Here is a 21501-nt window from a genome sequence, read left to right on the forward strand (position 1 = left end):
GTAATCGAACCTTTGGTGCGCACCTTACACGTCACATCCGCGCACGTAAGTCATGTGACTCGCAAAAATGGTAGCACCCCTGAAAATTCGTAATTGTTGACAAAAATGTTTCTCAAAACACTATTAAATGAGAAGATTTAACATCACATTGTCAAAATAGAGCACATATTACATGACCTATTGGATACATTGTTCATGTGAAGCACTGGAATTCTCCTTTAAGAGTTCCAGAGGTCGTGGTGTAAGTTCTGGTGCACAGGTGTGTTTATTTAATGTTAACATTTTGCAGACGAGAAAAACTGAGAATTGTGTTGATGGATTGTCATTATCTATATTGGCCAAATATGTTTTGTGGAGCACACTGAATCCAAAAAACTGACTTCTGCACTGAAATGAACTGAATGACAAACTGACATGAAACAGGAAACTGAAATAGAACCTGACCTTCCAATCTAAGAGGAAGAATTTTAAAATAAGATACTGACATATAAAACAGCTTGAAGAACTCTTAATTCAAATCGTGATGAAGTTTTCCAACCATTTCTTCAGGCAGATATAACTCAAAAATTGACTTTTTGTCCCCTCCACATTTAGGAAAAGGTTCCAATTTTAACCAAGGCTCTGCTGTAAATTCAGCTACCAATCGACCCTATAGCCCACGTCATTTTGCCAGGTAAGCAAAGCAAAGCAAATGTATTTGTATTACGCATTTCATACACAAGGTAACTCAATGCGCTTTACATGATTAAAAGCATTCAAATTCAAAATCCAAAACATTTTTTAAAAAAATCCATTAAAACAGCTTTTAGTGCAAGAAATATCATTGAAAAGTGGAAGAACTCTAAAACGTTTGAGAAAAAGAGTTTTTAATCTGGATTTGAAAACACTCACACTTGGGGGATGATGTCACACAACAATTTTTTTTTTGCTGCGTAATGGCTAAAGTCTGCTTCACCATGTTAGCCCTGGACTTCCTCTATTAGTCGAGTTCGTCGATCTCAGAGCCTTACTGGGTTTGTATTCCATTAGCGTTTCTTTCGTGTATTCAGGATGTAAACCATTTAGTGATTTAGAGACCAGTAGCAGAATTTTAAAATCTATTCTAAGATGATGGAAGCCACTGTAAAGATTAGAGGTATATGCTCTGACCTCTTTGTTTTTGTCAGAACTTGAGCTGCAGCATTCATATTGTAAATGTCAAATGAAGCATGTAAATATATTTCAAAATTAGTGTAGTTATTGTAATACTGCTCAAAGATAACCACAAGCAGCTTTGTATAAAGTTTTCTCACTTTTTATTTTTTTCTAAACCAGCCGTGCAGTCCAGCGCAGTCTTGCCATAATCAGACAAGCTCGTCAAAAGAAGCAGCGGCAGTACTGCATGTACTACAACCGTTTTGGCAAATGCAATCACGGAAGCAGCTGTCCTTACATTCATGACCCTGACAAAGTTGCTGTGTGCACCAGGTAACTGATAGATGCATGTTTCTTTCGGCTTGTCCCTTTTGGGGTCGCCACAGCGTGTCATCTCAGAGGAACGCACATATGTTTGGCACAATTTTTACGCCGGATGCCCTTCCTGACGCAACCCTTCCACTATTAACAAATTAAAATTATGAATGCTTTTTCAGTTAAGAATGTTCTATCAGATGCAAATTTATCAGAAACCAAATATTCTACCAGTGAGTCTTAATCATGTAAGGGTGAGTTGACAAAAGTGGATAGACAGTGTTGACACCATTTCCAAGGGTGTTCCTGGGATGACCACGCTCTCGTACACGGGAATGTGGAGTAGAAGGGAGGCTAACTGGAATTGCTAATGCATGGCCGAACATACAATGCTCAACATAAATGAGGACAGTCTACCCTTTCCCATTCGCGGTTCACCGTTTGCGGCACCCCGATTCGAGGATTTTGGCCTTCCATGTTTTTTTTCGTAATTTACTGTATTTTCACAATTTTAAATGTTTTAAATTCTCTTTTAAATAGACGGTGCGTTACAATGTGTTGCACCTTATGTGCACAGAGTTTCAACATTTGCAAATGTTGTTTTGTGACTTATCCAACAGTACACTTAAGTACACTTAAACACACTGGTTACACTGTTAGCATGCATACCAGCAAGTGTTTTAGTGTGTATTCAAGCTACTATATGATGGCACTCACTAAGCAGTAAGGAACAATTGCATTTCACATCTGAAGAAGAATAAGCTTACATAGCCCTGCGCGCGCGCTACCTGTGTAGGCAGGTCATTGCTGACAATGTTGTACACAGTCACAGTGTCATATTGAAAGTAATATTATCACGCCACAACAAACAGAGTAGCATAAGTAGCAAGTAATAAAACAAATTAAATAATGACTCTCAAAATAATTTACAGAAAAAATGCACTTTAAATGATATGTTCATGCTCCCAGCATGCCAGCATTTCACACTGGACCTCAAGCAGCTTGGGTTCTGTTCTTCACCCGTCTTCCTTCAAATCTTGGACCTTAACTTCTGAATGAAAGACATACATAAGTTTCATCAGATAAGAGGACCTTGGACCAATAACCAAGAGTCCAGTCCTTCTACCCCTTGGCCCCTTGACATGCTTCCTACATTGATTGATGCTCAGAAACGGCTTGAGTTGAGAAACCTGACTGTTGTAGAATGAATGTGATTGCTTTTGAAGCTGTTAACGCAGCCCCATTCCATACTTTCTGTCATCTCTGCTATACTCATCTTCATTGTTTAACAATTCGCTGAAAACCAGCAAACAACAACTCTTTTGCTGGCGCGTCTTGTTCTGGCATATTTTGTCCTTCCACCAGACTTTCTATTTGTTATGATTAGACACACCACATGATGAACAGCCAGCCTCCTTATATACAATTTCTAAAAAATTCTATAGAAACATTCCATAGAAATGCTATGGAAATTCAACAGAAATTTAGGACCCAAGTTCTATAGAACTTTTCTAAAGAAATTGTTCTAAAGAACTTTAGGACCCAAGGTCTATAGAACTGTTCTATAGAACTGTTCTGAAGAACTGAAACATCATTGCTTCTACATTGTATTCGTAAATTGCATTAACGTGACAATCCCACATACAGTCAACGTTGCACAGTCAACAGAAAACAGAACAAAAATAATGTTGCCATGCTACATGGAAATCGAGCCATTAAAACATTATAGATTGAAAACTTTATTATGCAGTGTGAAACCAGACTGTTTTTAAATCAAACTACAGACCATTACAAACAGGTTATTCAGCCCGCAGTAATATATGTATATTTAACATTTAGAAGAAAGAACTTTTTTTCTGTCATTTAGAACAAATAACTTTTTGCTTATACTCTGTTACATACAAAAAATATATAATAGTCCACTACATGAACTTTAACTATGTGTCTCTCATATTTTACTGTCCATCTGGGTTCCTCCCGTCCTGTTTCCTGCCACTGGCACCGAATCTGTCAGGCGCATATTTCAGGCATGACGTGACCGCACTTCGTTCATCACTCAGTGTCTCCTCGTGGTTTCTCAAGAGACATTCTGAGTTCAAAATTAAGAGACTTGGGTATTGAGTCTGGCAAACACTATAACTATCAGTTAGGAATCTATCAAACGCAAGAATCCATATTTTGTTTATAGAAAGAGCATTTGAAGTGCCGTAAGTTCTTGTACATAATGCGCTAATATTTCCAAAAATATTTTCAAAAAGTAACTTTTTTTGGACCCCTGAACAACAACACACACACAATGCAAAAGCACAAATATGACGAAAAGGTCTTAAGATGAGTTATTCGTAACATTTGGCTGACTTGCTTCTTACATGGGCCAACTCTCTTTGGAGGAATGGGAGAGGGTCATGGTTGGTGGTGGAGGGCTCGAGGTTGATGGTAGATGTCTTGGTTTTGAATGTCTCAGGGTTCTTCATGGTGACCGTGAACCACCTGTTCCACTGCCTAAAAAAACTTTGAGTAAAACAGAATATCATACTAACCATGGGTTTATTGTGCTTTTTGGGCCAGATTTCTTCTTATAAAGTGCTTTAAAAAAACATGTATTTACTTTGGTGGTCTTCCAGGGCAATTACAGGACTGGCATCACTTTCCGAATCCTACACTTCAGGTGTTCTGGAGGTTTTTGGAGCTGTAAAGAAAATAAACCATGACCCTCAATATCACGTCACTGAAAAGTCGATAGATATAGTGTGTGTTTCTTTCGGCTTGTCCCTTTCGGGGTCGACACAGCGTGTCATCTCAGATGAACGCATATATATTTGGCACAATTTTTACACCGGATGCCCTTCCTGACGCAACCCAGGATACGAACCCACAACCCTTGGTTTACCAAACCAGTGCTATAACCACTGAGCTATGGGGATATAGTCATGACATCAATTCATTGAATTCCTGGACTCTTTGAAAAATTATCATTTTCATGAAAAAATAAAAAAAAATATCCTAAATTATACATTCATATAAAAAGTACTGCATCAATGAATGACATTGTTGATATGCATGCAGTGAGAGATTTAAATGAGACATGCAGAACTCGGAAAAATAACTTATTGGTCACTTCAATAATACCTGTCTTATTCTGCCCAAGGAAGTTAGGCGGGTACAACGACCACTTGTGTTAGCTGAAAAAAGTACAGATATTTTGGATTAATTACAAATGTAATCGGCACAGCCTGCACAAATCAAGCCTTGTACATGTAAAATAGTGACGCACATCGTACTGCAGATCTACGGCCAGATCCATCACTCAGGACAATGAACGTTGTCGGGTACCTACAGTTATGGTGGTGCCACGAGGTAGCAATAGGTCTAAGTTACCTTTCTGCCAATTGTAGAAAAAAACGGAAGCAAATTTATATAACGCACTTCATACACAAGGGTAACTCAGTGTGCTTTATATAATTAAAAGCATTTAAAAACACAGAAAAAAAATTAACAATGTTAAAACATTTTAAATAAAGGAAAAACATCAAAGTACAATTAAAACAGCATCTAGTACAAGAAATAGAATTTAAAAGTGCACAGAATCATGTTTATTTATATTTTGCAGATTTCTACGTGGTACATGCAAACAACCTGATGCGGCGTGTCCATTTTCCCATAAGGTTGTCAAGGAGAAGGTAAAACACTTAAATTCATGTTCTTCCCAAGTACAGTGTTTTCTGATTGTTGTGGTTTGCATACACACGATAATAGTGAGGGGTACATATTTAAGTTGTTGACTTGAGTCTTGTTTTCATGGGGCAGGTGAACTTAAGTTTCAACTTTTGCACTGGAGCTTGTGACTGTATGGTCATGTTTGACCCAAACTCCAAAAACTCCATACAGTGGTTTAATCATTGAAACCTGTAAATTTCCATTAGCTGTAAATAGGTGTTAATCTTTGTAATTAGCAGGTGCCCAGTCCACTGTGTATCTCACTCTCGCCCATAGTCAACTGAAATAGACTCCATCTGAACTCAAATCAGAACATTTTTATTTCTTCACTTTATTGTTGATTTTTAATGCCTGTGGTAAAACTAAAACTACAGTTGTTTGGACAAATACAATGATGATAACAAATTGTTCACAAGTTTAATTTAAAGTGTATGGGTTGTCCTCAGTGCACCTTTTTGCTAATAATACACAGTTTTTTAATACAAAATTCCGAATCTGAATTCCATTATGAAGGAAACATTTTTATTTTTCGATTATGGGCAAAAAATGATCGCGCACATTGCTGGATTCGCCGAAAAAAGACGAAAACAAAGCAGAAACATCCGAGTAGGAACGTGATGTCATTGGAATACATTGTAAGAACGACGATTAGTTTCCGATACTTCAAGCAATGAACACTATTCTGAAGGGTCCCACGAAGACGGTGAAGAATACGAGCTTTATAAAGATATTAAAAGTGATAAATTTGAGCCAGTTAGACAGCACACACGTTCGAATGCAGAAGAAAGTGCAAGTAAGCAGTCAGAAGCATGGAGCAGGATATGCCTCATTTTGGAAACAAAGACTGATAAGCATTTGTGAAGTTCTTCTTTGGTTTAGTTTGTCATGAACTGATAAATAGTAAAGGCTTTGATATCCTGAATGTATATACAAAATTTTCGGTCTTGTTTTAAAATTATGTAAACACCGTGTATTTAATGAATAGGTACGCGACCACCCGGCCGTTCATTGTACTGCCCAATGGATCTGCCTGTGCTTGTATGAGAAACTATCTGCTGTACGATCTGCGTCACTTATGTGCGTGTACAAGGCTCGTTTATTACCGCACCAAAACAAACAGAAGATGATAACGTAGTCCACAGTCTAAGTTGGTATATTTTCACAAATAAGGATTTTAATGAACCAAAGCTGTTTAAAATATTGACACGTTAATTTGACAGCGAAAGCTTGTGATCACTTGCTTCACCATAAATATAATTTCACTTGGTAAATTGATGCCGTAACCAGATAGTACCAGTCGCACAATAGTAGGTCCACCTGTGGTGATGTATGAGGCTCCGCCCTTGAAAGAGTAATTTTTCAGAGACTGGAAACTTGGTCAAATTTTGCAATTCATAAACGTTTATATTTTTTGGTAAAAACAGCAAAAAGGTTATATATTTTATGGTACAGTTCAACATATATTTTCATCTTGATAAAATTTGCATTTGAAATTAGAAGGTACAAACACTTTAAGAGCTCCCTCATATGTCCATTTTCCATGGTTTTCTTGTTCAGAAATGATATAACTTGAATAAAGTTAAAGGACAAAGATTTTAAGTTTTTTCGTTGAACTCTAGAACCCCTTTTCAAACCACATACCATTTCAAAATGACAATATAGTTGATATACAGTAGTTAATTCAACAAATATGATTGTGAGTGTGTCTTCTGCTTTTTCCATCCAGTGCCTTCCAGTATTCAGCTCTTTCTGGTGCTGTGACGTAAACGTGTCAAAAAAAAAAAAAGCCTCTTCATTTGGCGTCGTATACTGTTGTTCTATGCTGTTGTTTCTGTTCTTTGATTTTGGTTGTCACATGATTTAATGATGTCACAATGGTTAATTGTGTGCCATTTGGTTGTACAAATGGTTCAGGCAATAGCAAATTTTTTGGGGGGTGGCTTTCCAAGTGAAAAAGGAATATGTGACGATTCGATAGGGAAAGTCAGTTTCCAGGGGAAGAAGCAGCAATGGGTTCCTTGCAAGTGTTCCAAACTCTGTGCTGATCACTTTGAACCGGTGTGTTTTGAGCAAGTCTTAGCAGAAAGCATTGGATACAGTTATAGGCTGATACCAACTGTGGCCAGACAGCAAAGACTGTGTGGCTTGTTATAACGCCACTCGAGGGAGCCGCACACGATATAGAGGAACAATAGATACTATGTAAGAGCTTGTGCTGTGTCACTAAAACATATGAGTATATAATGCACATGCTCAAAAATATTGGCACGCCCTGGGGTTTTATGCCATGACTGTATATAAAAAGATTTTTTAATATACTGTGACATCAAGCCAGGGGCAACTTTCTTTTTTGTTGTACAGCTGCTACATGGCCGTTTGTCGTCATCACTGTTCCGATCTCCTGATTGGCTCAAACATAGTTTGACAATGTCAAGTTCTGTTGGAATCATTCTTCTCTCCAATTAGAACAAAATATGGAATCAGATCCATGTTGTCATTTTTGTAGGATAAGCAGCTCAGAAAATGGATGGATGGATAATTGTATGGTTCAGGTAATATACCCTACATAGACCATGCATTAAAATGAATGACAAACTGAAGAAACAAAGGTGGTCTAATAATTTATTCTATCACTGTATGCAAACTTTCTAATATACGACTCCAAGGATAAGTACACAGAAAAGGAAAGTTGTGTTTTCCCTCGCATTTTTTCAGAAATGAACGAGACTACAACAGGTTCTCTGTTGCCTCTCTCTAAACATACTTGAACATACATGATGCCCTGCACCTGTGTTGGTTGTCATCCTGTCCCCCCAAATTGGCTGTGAGGCCATGTGTTTGTTGTAATCGCACTCCTCCCAACAGCACACCTGTCCTCTTTACCCCATTCCTCCCAGGGGTTCCCCATTTTTATTTTGTGACACCTTAGGACTATTTGGAGTCTTGAGGAGAAAGAGTACATATATGAGAGGGGGTTCAGAGATATGCACCCAGACCCATAAAAGCCTGATGTGGGTTTCAGTGTGGATGAATAGCTTGAATCTTGTATCCTGATCCGACCCTCCTTTCTCCCCACGACCACAAATACCTCAGACATGCACTGGCCTCTCACAAACACATACACGATCTCCAACCCCATCCATCCACTCACACTAATACAAACTTACTCCCTCCACCATTGCCTTTATCTGCACAAGTATCCAGTGCACATAAAAACATAATACGAGCTGGTCGAGGTGCTTCCGATATCAATATTTCTGCAGCAGTTAATAATAAATCCCATCCAAGCTCTTCCCCACTGTGGGCAGAGGTGGGTGTCCTCTGACCACACACCCCTGACCACGACTCCCTCAGTGATATATTTAGATAGGCCTCCACTCAGTTCACCCCTTCACAGTGCACACAGACACACAAGCTGTCAAGATAGACATTCCCTCTGTCTAATGCTGTCAACTGTAATTAAGGTTATTCAGCTGCTCAGCATGGCAAATCAGCAGCTTCTGAGACTGATCTGATCTGTACTTGACAGTTCTGTGGTTTAAACTGACCCACCTGTTGACGAACTCATGTAATAGCTTGTAATGTCAATCTTCACAACTTCATGCCTTTCCCATTATGCTCCTCCTCCTATTTCCCCACTTGTGTTTTTAAACTAATGGGAAGACCCTGAAGTATAACAAAGGTGAATTATTAATACAAAAAACACCTAACAATTTGTTATGCCTTCTATTGGGAAAATGTTCATATTTCTTTTGTCTTTCCATCTCTAGATGCCAGTTTGCTCATACTTTCTGAAGGGAATCTGCAACAACAGCAGCTGTCCTTACAGTCATGTCTATGTTTCCCATAAGGCAAAAGTGTGTGAAGACTTTGTCAAAGGCTTTTGCCCTGAAGGAGAAAAGGTAAATATTTGCATTAAAAAAAAAAAATAAATAAATAAATAAAAAAAACACAGGCTACTGTCCATAGAAATGTTATATGCTGGTATAATATAACATTTTTAATTTATCTGTGTTAGTTTTGAATTTTAAACATAGACTAGGTAAGTTGTGAATTGTGTTACTCATGTACTGACTTTATTTGACTGCTTCTATTTGTAGTTCAACACAGATTAAGTTGCATGTGAATTGTGTACCTTGTGTGTTGACTTTGTTTATTTGAGTGCTTGTTTGACTATCTGTAGCCCTAAGGAGAACACAATATTGTGCAACCTGTAGGCCGGTCTCAAGCCCAGATAAATGTAGAGGGTTGCGTCAGGAAAGGCAGCTAGCGTAAAACTGTGCCAAACATATATGGGCGTTCATCAAACAAACTCCATAACGGATAGGTCATGGCATGGCAAAGCCCCCACGCCCCCGCACTGTTAATCTGCAAGGTGTAGGTAGAAATTTAGATAATATAGGTCGAAGGCAAAAAAAAAAGGAGGAAAGCGACATAGTCGGCAGAAGAAGAGAAATGCACAGACCATACAGTTATGTAAAGGGACGTTGAATGTTGGGACTATGGCAGGAAAAGCTCAGGAGTTAGTTGACATGATAATTCGGAGAAAGGTTGCTATATTGCGCATCCAAGAGAGCAAGTGGAAAGGGAGTAAGGCTAGAAGTTTAGAAGCAGGATTTAAATTATTTTATCATGGAGTAGATGGGAAGAGAAATGGAGTAGGGGTGACTCTAAAGGAAGAGCTGGCTCAGAGTATTTTGGAGGTGAAAAGAGTACCAGATCGAGTGATGAGGATGAAATTTGTAATTGAGGGTATTGTGTATAATGTGATTAGTGGCTATGCCCCACAGGTTGGCTGTAACCTTGTATTGAAAGAGAAATTCTGAAAGGAACTAGAAGTGCTCCTGTGCATCCTAGTCAGTGTTGTGATTGGTGCAGATTTCAATGCACACATTGCCGAAGCAAACGGGCGATGAAAAAGTGATGGGTAAGTACGGAACTTTGAGGGTCAGATGGTGGTGGACTTTGCAAAAAGGATGGGATTGCCAGTGGTGAACACTTATTTCGAAGAGACAGGAACATAGAATGACCAAAAAGAGCGGAGGTAGAAGCATGCAGGTGGATAATATTTTGTGCAGACGATGTAATTTGAAGGAGGTTACTGACTGGAAGGTAGTGGTGGGGGAGAGTGTAGCTCGACAGCATAGGATGGTGGCGTGTAAAACGACTCTGGTAGCGGGTAGGAAGATTAAGAAGGCAAAGGTAGAGCAGAGAATCAGTTGGTGGAAGTTGAGAAAGAAAGAATGTTGTGTGACTTTTCAGAAAGAGGTGAGACAAACTCCAGACGAACAGGAAGAGCTCCGAGAAGACTGGAATAATACTGCCAAGGGTTTCAGAGAGGCAGGCAGGAGAGTACTTGGGGTGTCTTCTGGTAGGAAAGGGGAGAAGGAAACTTGGTGGTGGAACCCCAAAATACAGGAAGTCATTCAAGAAAAGAGATGAGCGAAGAAGAAGTGGGACACATAGAGGATGGAGGAGAGGCGAAAGGAATAAATTGAGATCCATCGTAGGGCAAAAGGAGAAGTGGCGAAGGCTAAACAAGAGGCATATGACAAAATGTACACCAGATTGGATTCGAAAGAAGGAGAAAAAGATCTCTACAGGTTGGCCAGACAGAGGGATAGAGATGGGAAGGATGTGCAGCAAGTAAAGGTGATTAAGGGTAGCAATGGAATTATGTTGACTGATGCCAGTAGTGTGCTAAGTGGATGGAAACACTACTTTGAGATGAATGAAGGAAATGGGAGAGAGGAAGAGTAGAAGAGGCAAGTGTGAATGAGCAGGAAGTGGCAATGATTAGTAAGGGGGAAATTAGAAATGTACTGAACAGGCCGAAAAATGGAAATACAGTTGGTCCTGATGACATACCAGTGGAGGTATGGAAGCAATTTGGAGAGGTGGCTGTGGAGTTTTTGAGCATCTTATTCTATAGAATACTAGCGGGAGAGAAGATGTCAGAAGAATGGAGGAAAAGTGTACTGGTTCCCATTTTTAAGAATAAAGGTGACATTCACAACTGTGGAAACTAGAGGAATAAAGATGATGAGCCACACGATGACATTATGGGGAAAAAGTAGGGGAGGCTAGACTCAGGTCAGAAGTCAGTATATGCGAGCAACAGTATGGTTTCATGCCTAGAGAGAGAATCACAAATGCATTATTTGCCTTGTGGATGCTCGTGGAAAAGTACAGAGAAGGTCAGGAGGAGCTACGCTGTATCTTTGTAGACCTAGAGAAAGCCTATGACAGAGTACCAAGAGAGGAACTGTGGTATTGCATGCGCATGTTTCGGTGTGGCGGAGAAATATGTTAGAATAGTACAGGACATGTATGCGAACAGCAGAACAGCGGTGAGATGTTCCGTAGGTGTGTCAGAAGAATTTAAGGTGGAGATGGGACTGCATCAGTGATATTGCCTGAGGCCCTTCCTGTTTGTGGTAGTAATGGATAGGCTGATAGATTAGGTTACTCTGGATTCCCCTTGGACCATGATGTTCGCAGATGATATTGTGATCTGCAGTTAAAGCAGGGAGCAGGTGGAGGAACAATTTGAAAGATGGAGGCACGCACTGGAATGGAGAGGAATGAAGATTAGCCGAAGAAGACAGAATATGTGTATGAATGAGTGGGTCGCCGGGGGAAGAGTGACGGTCCAGGGAGAAGAGATAGCAAGGGTGGACTACTTCAAATACTTGGGGTCAACAATACAGAGCAATGGAGAGTGTGGTAAGGAAGTGAAGAAACGGGTCCAAGCATAGTGGAACAGTTGGCAGAAGGTTTCTGGTATTCTATGTGATAGAAGAGTCTCCGCTAGGATGAACGGCAAAGTCTATAAAACAGTGGTGAGGCCGGCCATGATGTACGGATTAGAGACGATGGCACTGAAAAAAATCACAGGAAGCAGAACTTGAGGTAGCAGAAATGAAGATGTTGATGTTCTCACTCGGATTGAGCAAGTGTAATAGGATTAGAAATGAACTCATTAGAGGGACAGCCAAAAATTTATTTTTTGGAGACAAGGCTTGAGAGAGCAGACTTCAATGGTTTTGACATGTCCAGAGGCGAGAGAGTGAATACATTGGTAGAAGGGTGCTAAAGATGGAGCTGCCAGGCAAAAGAGTGAGAGGAAGACCAAAGAAAAGGTTGATGGATGTGGTGAGGTTCGACATGAAGACTGTGGGTGTTAGTGAGGAAGATGCACAAGATAGGCTTGTATGGAAAAAGATCACACGCTGTGGCGACCCCAAATCGGGACAAGACGAAAGGAGACGAAGTCTTGAATTTTAATACCAGAATTTTTGTTTCATTATTTCAAAATGCATCATGATAACGACAGTGGAGAAAATAAGTATTTGAACACCCTGCTATATCGCAAGTTCTCCGACTTACAAATCACGCAGGGGTCTGAAATTGTCATTGTAGGTGCATGTCCACTGTGAGAGGGATAATCTAAAAAGAAAAACCCGGAAATCAGAATGTATGATTTTTTTTTTTTTTTTTTTTTTTTTTTTTTTTTAACAATTTATTTCCGTGATACAGCTGCAAATACGTAGTTGAGCACCTGAGAAAACCAATGTTAATAATTGGTACAGTAGCCTTTGTTTGCAATTACAGTCATACATTTCCTGTAGTTGTTCACCAGGTTTGCACACACAGCAGGAGGGATTTTGGCCCACTCCTCCACACAGGTCTTCCCAAGATCAGACAGGTCTCTGGGTTGTCGCTGAGAAACACGGAGTTTCAGTCCCTCCAAAGATTTTTTATTGGGTTTAGACTGGAGACTGGCTCGGCCACGCCAGAACTGATATACTTCTTACGGAGCCACTCCTTGGTTTTCCTGGCTGTGTGTGCTTCGGGTCACTGTCATGTTGAAAGACCCAGCCACAACCCATCTTCAATGCTCTGACATAGGGATGGATTTTGTTCCCCAAAATATCACAATACATGGCCACGGTCATCCTCTCCTAAATACAGTGCAGTCGTCCTGTCCCATGTGCAGAAAAACACCCCCAAAGCATGATACTACCACCCCCATGTTTCAGAGTAGGGATAGTGTTCTTGGGATGGAACTCATCATTCCTCTTCCTCCAAACACGGTTAGTGGAATTATGACAAAAAAGTTCAACTTTGGTCTCATCTGACCACAAAACCTTCTCCCGTGACTCCCCTGTATCATCCAAATCTTTTTTGGCAAATTTAAGGCGGGCCTTGACCTGTGCTGGTTTAAGCAAGGGAACCTTCCGTGCCATGCATGATTTCAAACTCTGACGTCTTAGTGTATTACCAACAGTCACCTTGGAAACGGTGGTCCCAGTTCTTTTCAGGTCATCGACCAAGTCCTATCATGTAGTCCTGGGCTGATACCTCACCTTTCTCAGGATCATTGAGACCTCACGAGGTGATATCTTCCATTTTGGTCTCATCTGACCACAAAACCTTTTCCCATGACTCCTCTGTATCATCTAAATGGTCATTGGCAAATTTAAGACTGGCCTTAACATATGCTGGTTTAAGCAGGGGAACCTTCCATGCCATGCATGATTTCAAACCATGATGTCTTAGTGCATTACCAACAGTCACCTTGGAAACGATGGTCGCAGCTCTTTTCAGATCATTGACCAAGTCCTGTTGTTTAGTCCTGGGCTGATTCCTCACCTTTCTAAGGATCATTGAGACCCCACGAGGTGATGTCTTGCATGAGGCTTCACTCCGATTGAGATTGACAGTCATGTTTAGCTTCTTTGATTTTCTCACGCATGCTCCAACAATGGACCTTTTTTCTCCAAGCGTTAATCAATTTCTCTGTAGCCCTTTCCAGCCGTGTGGAGTGTCTTGTGTCTTTGGACAGCTCGTTGGTCTTGGCCATGTTACAAGTTTGAGTCTTCCTGATTGTATGAGGTGTACAGGTGTCTTTATGCAGCTAACGACCTTACACAGGTGCTTCTGATTCAGGATAATACATGGAGTGGAGGTGGACTTTTAAAGGCGGACAGATTTCCCTGCACAGCAACTTTTTTTGACATATGCGCGGCAAGCTACACAAAGGTGCAATGCGTAGGTCACGTAATACAATGCGTGCATTGTTGACCCTGCAATAGCAGGAGTATAAAGTAGCCTTTAGTCCTGCTCTATGTGTAAAGTGCCCTGCGACAACTTCAGTTGGGATTTCGCATTATTTATTTGTTCACTTCCTGTCTTCTGCGTACTGGAGCCTATCCCAACTATCTTTGGGCAAGAAGCAGGGTATACCCTGAACTGGTCGCCAGCCAAGGCACATATCGACTAACAACTACTTTCACTCACATCTATTCACAGCAGATTTTGCATTGTACAAATAAAATACATTAAATTTAATTAATGTGCCATTAACTAGTCTGGTGAAAGTAATGATGAAATGAAAAAAAAGTGAACATTGTAGTCAAGAATGAAGCTGCATGTTCATTACGTCTAGCATTTCATTTTTTTAAAAAAGTTAAGTAGCGTAATAAATTGTTTTATTTTTTTTATCAAAATGACCTGCATCAGTCTTGGACCAAGTATAAAATCATAGATATCATTGTCACTACTGGCAGCCCCAATTGTTTTAAATGGGGTGTGTCAAGTCCTGGGCATCCATGGGACCCAAGGGTTGAGTGGGAAGTGATCTCACAACTGTCAATGCTGTTTGGGTCTAGGGCGATAAGAGGATGATTCCTTGGTGTTCCTGAAAATCAAGATCAAGATCCTCCTCCCTTGTACTCTGACATACAGAACCTCTTACATTCTAATCACTTTATTTCTAGATTATCTTGCTTGCCAGTACTGCGTTCCTCACCACTCCACACACGGGATTACACTCCTTGGAGCCTGCTCCCTAGAGTGAATATAATTAGCTTCTCTGACAGGTGGCAGGGATCAGATCTCTGAGAATGAAGCTTCCAATTTACACCCGTATTAGACTTTTATACACAGTTTTAAACATGTACGTGAAAGCTTTCCATCTCGTGGAGTCTCTGCAGACTTAATCCCTTGCTTAACACACATTGTAAAGCAGTGGGTCTCAATTTGGGGTCCACAAAATAATTTGCCCTCAATTGTTGTATTGGTTTTAAACTGTTTGTTGCCCCTTTTGGTGTGCATGTCTTATGTATGAAGGGGGGCAGTTGTGAGAAATACATGTGAACTTGATTGGTCACCAACAAAGCTCCAGTAATATTTCTCCACGGGGAGGGGGGTAGGAAATAAGTAAGATCCCAAAAGGGAGTGTACCAAAAATAGTTTGAGTTACTTAGTTAATCTCTTGTTTCTCATTAATGAAAAGTCTTGTCTAACAGCGTACACAAATATATAAGGACTCTTCAAAGGGGCTTAAAGGTCAAGTGTCATCCCGACAAACATTCCAAAATAGATATTGTCATGAAAAATACATATAACATTATTCGCTTCAATGTCTATACGAAAAAATAAATATGAGCAGAGAGCGCGTCATCCATGCGCAAAGTTGCAGAAGTGTCATTCCAAGACATCCAATTGCTCGCCATATTGGCTGCATCCCCTGTCCGTGACGTCACCTCAGACATTCGCCATTGAAAACATATGATGGACCCTACTATGGGAGACAAACACCCCCTTTCTGACACGGACGCTCTTTTCGAAGAAGAGAACATCACACAACTGAGTGAAGTTACCGGGGCAATATTACCCTATTGCTTCGAGCCATATTCAGATGATATGCGATCACGGCCAAACCTCCTCCCTGTCCGATCCACTTCTGCGGCAGATATGAGCCATCGCGGCCCGGTGCCGCGACAAGCCACACCGGCCGACAAGGCAGCCGTCGGGGTGGCTCCTTTCGGCGGCGAGGTGGCTTATCACGGAGCCGAGCGAAGCTGCTTTATGGCGTTGTTCATAGCCGCCCCTGTCCGCGATGAACAACACCATCAAGCTGGGGCGCTTTACAGTGTTGTTGTCACACGCGGCTGAGTGCGGCATTGTTGCCAGCGTTCTACAGAGCCGCCGCCATCCGCTAGCCCAACGCTCCGCCTTGACCGTGACCACCGGACACGGAGCGTCGGCCGGGGTGGCTCATTTTCGGCGCCGAGTTGGTTTATCACGGAGCTGTGCCGGGCTGCTATTCGGCGTTGTCGTCGCACGCGGCTGAGTGCGGCATTGTCGACAGCATTGTTCAGAGCCGCCGCCGTCCGCGAGCCCGACGCGCAGCCTTCGCCGGTGAGCCCGACGCCGTCAGACATGCACATCGACACATTTAGTATGCCTGTCATACGTACGCGGATTTTTTGTTACGTTAGGAGAGACCGATTATGTGGTCCACCCCAAACTGTTATTTTTTTAGTACATGTATAGACACCTACCTGTCATTTGGAACCCACGAAGTTCTCGTCCATTGCACCCGTGTAATCCATTTTTCACGACGAACTGGGTCTCTTCCAAACTTATGAAGGGTAAAGCCATCCTCCCGAGTGTTCAAGCAGTATCAAGCAATGCAACAAGCCTGCATTTTGGCTAACGCGAAGGAACAACGCGCTACCTTCCCAGAGGTAAAACTAATAGAAACAAACGAGTCCAGATGAGGGGGGTCTTGCCATGTACGTCACTTCCTGCTGCTTCTCGAAAACATATCCCTCGAGAGAGGATTTCCCTGGCGGGAGTTACAAAGAGCTGTATACGTCAAAATCAAATTTTGTGGTGAAAATATGCATGGGTCCATTTCGTCTGCTGTTTTTTCATTAACATACTAAAAATCATGCATTTCATGACAGTGGCCCTTTAAGGAAACTAAATGTCTGTGGTGATGGGTTGTATTAATTTCAATGAGTCATTATCAGGTGCCCAAAATTCTTAATGCTCCACTCATATGCACATTTTGAGAAACACACAAATGACAAAACAACCATGTCATACAAGCAATTCAAAAGTGAAATTTTCCTGAATTTTTCCCTTCACTAAAAACAACTCCATGTTTAACCACCAGTGTAAGAAGAAACACACTTTGGTGTGTCCAGAGTTCTCCAAGACTGGTTCCTGTCCTTTTGGAGCTCGCTGTAAGTTGCAGCACCGTCAACGTGCCAAACGATGTGCATCTACCTTTGTGAGCGTATGTAACGTTGAACCTTCCAAGAGGTTAGAAATAATTATGCTTACTTTGATGAATAAACAGTTTAAATTATATTTTTGTGATGCAAATAATTATTCTTTTTTTACTAGGCCCCATCCATCTGTGGTCATTCCAAAAGGCTCGCTGGAAACTCCGGGTACACCTTCCATAAGATCACTACCATCATTTATCTCCCTTTCAAACTCTCCAGAGGAGCCAGATGCGCCAGACCCACAGCTAGCCAAGACTACTCCATCTAAAGGTAGTAAATCCCATGAAGCTGCATGCCTGACAAACCAACGGCTCATCAACAGTGCAACACGATTTATTTTATGTCGTGACCTACAGTAACTAACCCATCCTTTGATGGTTTCTTTGTAAACGTTGATCGCCTCCGTAAAAATTAACTCCTCAGGCTTCAAGTTTCTGAACAATAGCAACAATGTCTCTGGTCTTCCTCTAGTCCATTTAGCCTAGTCGACATCAGTTGGATTTAACTCTGTTGAATGCCCCTGGTTACCACAATAGATAAGTTTTTTTCTACTTATCTAATAATATGCTGAACTTTATGGGTTTGTCACGAAGTCCCAATTCAATCACCACTCCATCTGTCCCGATATATTTACAACATATGTAGTGTTGGTTTTTGTGGAATAGAAAGCAAGTGAAAGTACATTTGGAAAATAATCTGCTGTGATGCTTCAACACAAAACTTCGAAAGTCAATTTGAACTCATGTATATTTAAGTGTCAAACGTAAAATTGTAAAATGTGATTTGGTAACAAAAGCTAAATGTATGAAAAATGATAATACTGCTTAGACCTATAATAAAAAAACATGAAACAAACATGTATAGAAGGGAGGTAGGTTTCAAGACAAATTAAATATCTCAGTTGGAACAAAATACCACGATCCAGACAAATTTAAGAACAGATGAAATTGAAAGTAATTCATATCAGTCTGCAAAGGGTTACCAAGTCATTTGTAAAGCTTTAGGATCCCAGCAAATTACAGTGAGAGGCATTATCCACAAATGGAAAGGAAACAGGAACTAGTGGTGAAGCTTCCTCGGAGTGGCTAGCCCAAAAACAATTATCCCAAGACCACAGTGACTACAGATCCTCAATACATCGAAAGAACTGTTGGCCTCACTTGCCCCAACAATAAAGTGACAGGGCAAAAATAGTATCTGTTGAAGAGTTCCAAGGGAAAAAAACACTGCTGACAAAGAGAACATAAAGGTTTCCTAATAAGTGTATGAAAACTGGAGAAAAGTTCAACAACCATTATAATCTTGTTCATATTTTTGATCAAGTTAAAGCTAGTTCATTCACTTAAATTTATCCATAAATGTTTTTAAAGAAATAAATATAAAAACAATAATAAGTCTTTACATAGTAAATGATATTCAACAAGGGGTTGTCACGTGTGTGATGAGGCTGGTGGGATTATTGACACTCAGAGGAAAGAGGTAATAATATTTAGGTTTTAGGTTATTGGCTGCACAACTGAGCTCTCTGTTGACAGTCTTGACAGATCGAGGATTAGATTAGCATCCAGGCCCCTGTTGTCTCTGAGCTATACTGCCCCTACCCTACCTTCACCATGGCTGCTGTAACAAACTGAAGTTGTTGAAGCTTAATTTCTGTGTCGATGTTGCATACTTTATATTTGAATTAAATTTTACTTAATTGACTTCATATCTGAATTTGATCAGATGCTAACTATATATCACTCATACTGTTATTATCCTTGCTGAACAAGTCACAATTATCTATTTTATAATCCAATGTTTTTTTTCCAACCTAATGCAATGAAGCTGTCGGACTTTTGTTTAAACTCGAAATAAAGTTTATTTTGGGTACATTAAAAGTCTGAAGGCCAGAATATTTTATTCTAAAAAAACTGGTGTGATTAAACCCTCAGAATACTTGGAATTTGAATCTCATTGTCCAACTATAATAAACCACATGGATTTCACTTGGTGCAGGTTTAGAGATCTTGCCATTCAGTCCTCAGATGACACAGAATTTTTATTTTACTCACTATTTGCAATAAAATCTTTTGCCAAACACATTTGTGAACCTTCAGTTAAACTGCCTTCTTTTGGTCCCTATACATTTTTTTAAATTAAAAAAACTGATTTCTGATTCTGATTTTATATAGATTTAAAATTTGCATAACATTTGGTGTCTTTCAAGATCAAAAGCAGCATTGTGCTATTTTTTTGTTTTGTTCTTTTAACTAAGCAATAAGGATGTTTTGTTTACACCACAAAGGACATGTTGTTGGTTCATATGTGTAATGACATGACATGAGACATGATGATGCGGACCCTGGTCTCTCGTCCAGTGGCACCCTTCTCTGCCCGGCCAGTCCTCCAGTTTTAATGCATCATACACCCGTCATTGAGGGCAGGGCAATGTCAGGCTGGGAAGGACACTCGACAAGGTGTTCCGGTCCCTCTGTCCTGCCATACCTTTCCCCGCTAATTTTCTTTCAATGCACCACATACATTCAAACATCCTTTGGGAAGCTGGTTGGCCTGAGCCGGGGGTCATAATTGGCCATGACCGCCTCACCTCCACCAGTATCACCTATTTTAATGCAAAACACCACAGAAAATTACGGTACATAGACAATTTTTGCTAGGTAACCTTGGGAATATGGTGGGTATTCACATTTCTCTAAACTTGATTGCTTCTTCATTCTTTTGGCTGTCTGGCCACAGGGAGCCTGGAGTCACCCTTGTTCTCCAACACCATTCTTGGGGTCCCGCTTTCCTCTTCCCTCTTTTGGCATATTTACTCACCACTGTTTGCGGCTGGTGCTTGACATGGGCTAACTGTTGGGGGGTTGTTGTCTTTTTGGGTCGTTAGCTAACCTCTGTGGTGTGCGCTGGGTAAAGGGTGGGGCTTGGTAGGACAGTTTCCTTGCTTCCCCTTCATTGTGTGCTATTCGGGGCACTTGGGTTGGGCTGGGGGACCACCCCGGGTCCTTAGAATTAACTGGCTGATTCCCACATGCGACGGGTGTACGACTTGGCCCACCCGTCATCAGTGTACTGGTTCCAAAGAGACGCTATAGGCTTGACTTCGTTATGCGAGAACAGGGGCCAGCAGTCTTCAACACCCAAAGAGCCATTTCCACCCGGTTTCCACAGAAAAGACAACACTGGGAACTGCAAACACTTCTTGACATCTGAAAAGAAGATGTTACCTTGTATATCTGTTTTTGTGTTTCCATACACCCACTAAAGAATGTATAAGTGTGTGCGTGTGTGAAAGGAGTGTTAATTAGTGATGCTTCCCATAACCGTTGAATACCCGAATGTATTGTGCAACCATGGTTATATAAGTTGTTTTTCACTCACCTGTTTTTCACTCACTTGTTTTTCTGGTCAAGACGTCTTGACCGTTTCACTATCGTGTTCGCATGCATACACTCACTTGTTTTTCGCATATAAGTTGTTTTTCACTCACTTGTTTTTCTGGTCAAGACGTCGTGACCGTTTCACTATCTTGTTCACGTGCATACCAAAGACAAACATTGTTGTGGGATGTCTTGACAGTTATGGCTGCGTAAGATGTTTCTCAGAGCCTGAAGGACACACTTAGGTGTCAATAGTAAATCAGGAAACAAACATTGCGGCGCCAGGTGGGACGGGTCGGCCACCTGCCCTTTCTCTCGCACGCAACTGAAAAGTATAATAGAGAGACGCAGAGTACAAACAGGTAGAGTCTGCTGCGGGTTTCGTACGGACGCCCAGCTGGTTGACAAGCGGACCTCTACCTGGGTGATCGGCTCTCCACCTTCTCGGCATAGGTAAGGGGCTCATATGATTGATTTCACGCAATGTCAACTGTGTTTTGAGAACTTGCATTTGGTCGAAATAAATATGCCAGTTATTGAGGCTAAATAGCATTTGGGAATGTTGGTCTTTGTCTCCTGAGCGCCGACCAGCACCGATCCTTTCAACAAAACAGTGTGTGTATATAAGTTTCTTTCGGCTTGTCCCCATCAGCGTCGCCACAGCGTGTCATCTCAGATGAACGCACATATTATTTTGGCACAATTTTTACGCCGGATGCCCTGACGCAACCCTTCTCAGGGAGTCGAGTCCCCAGTGGGATACGAACCCACAACCCCTGATCATCGAAATTGCACAAGGTTTGAAGAAAGAAGTTAAGAACTTTGACTTAATAAGACATGGTACACGTTTTTTTTTGATAAATGATATG

The 21501-nt window shown here is 41.0% G+C and overlaps 1 protein-coding gene across 5 annotated transcripts in view; it reads left to right on the top strand.

Annotated features, from left to right (window-relative positions):
• zc3h3 (zinc finger CCCH-type containing 3) overlaps positions 1–21501 on the top strand; it is a 118551-nt gene that overhangs the window by 86073 nt on the left and 10977 nt on the right. For 3 of the 5 annotated variants that reach the window (XM_061825410.1, XM_061825406.1, XM_061825407.1), the window contains 6 exons: positions 595–673; positions 1315–1467; positions 5060–5129; positions 8937–9068; positions 17138–17286; positions 17371–17525. In XM_061825410.1, the coding sequence (XP_061681394.1) occupies positions 595–673; positions 1315–1467; positions 5060–5129; positions 8937–9068; positions 17138–17286; positions 17371–17525 (738 nt within the window). The remainder of the gene's footprint in view (positions 1–594; positions 674–1314; positions 1468–5059; positions 5130–8936; positions 9069–17137; positions 17287–17370; positions 17526–21501) is intronic. The other 2 variants (XM_061825409.1, XM_061825408.1) reach the window with 1 other exon arrangement.

The sequence above is a fragment of the Syngnathoides biaculeatus genome, chromosome 7, assembly GCF_019802595.1.
Source record: "Syngnathoides biaculeatus isolate LvHL_M chromosome 7, ASM1980259v1, whole genome shotgun sequence".
In the NCBI taxonomy this organism is placed as follows: domain Eukaryota; kingdom Metazoa; phylum Chordata; class Actinopteri; order Syngnathiformes; family Syngnathidae; genus Syngnathoides; species Syngnathoides biaculeatus.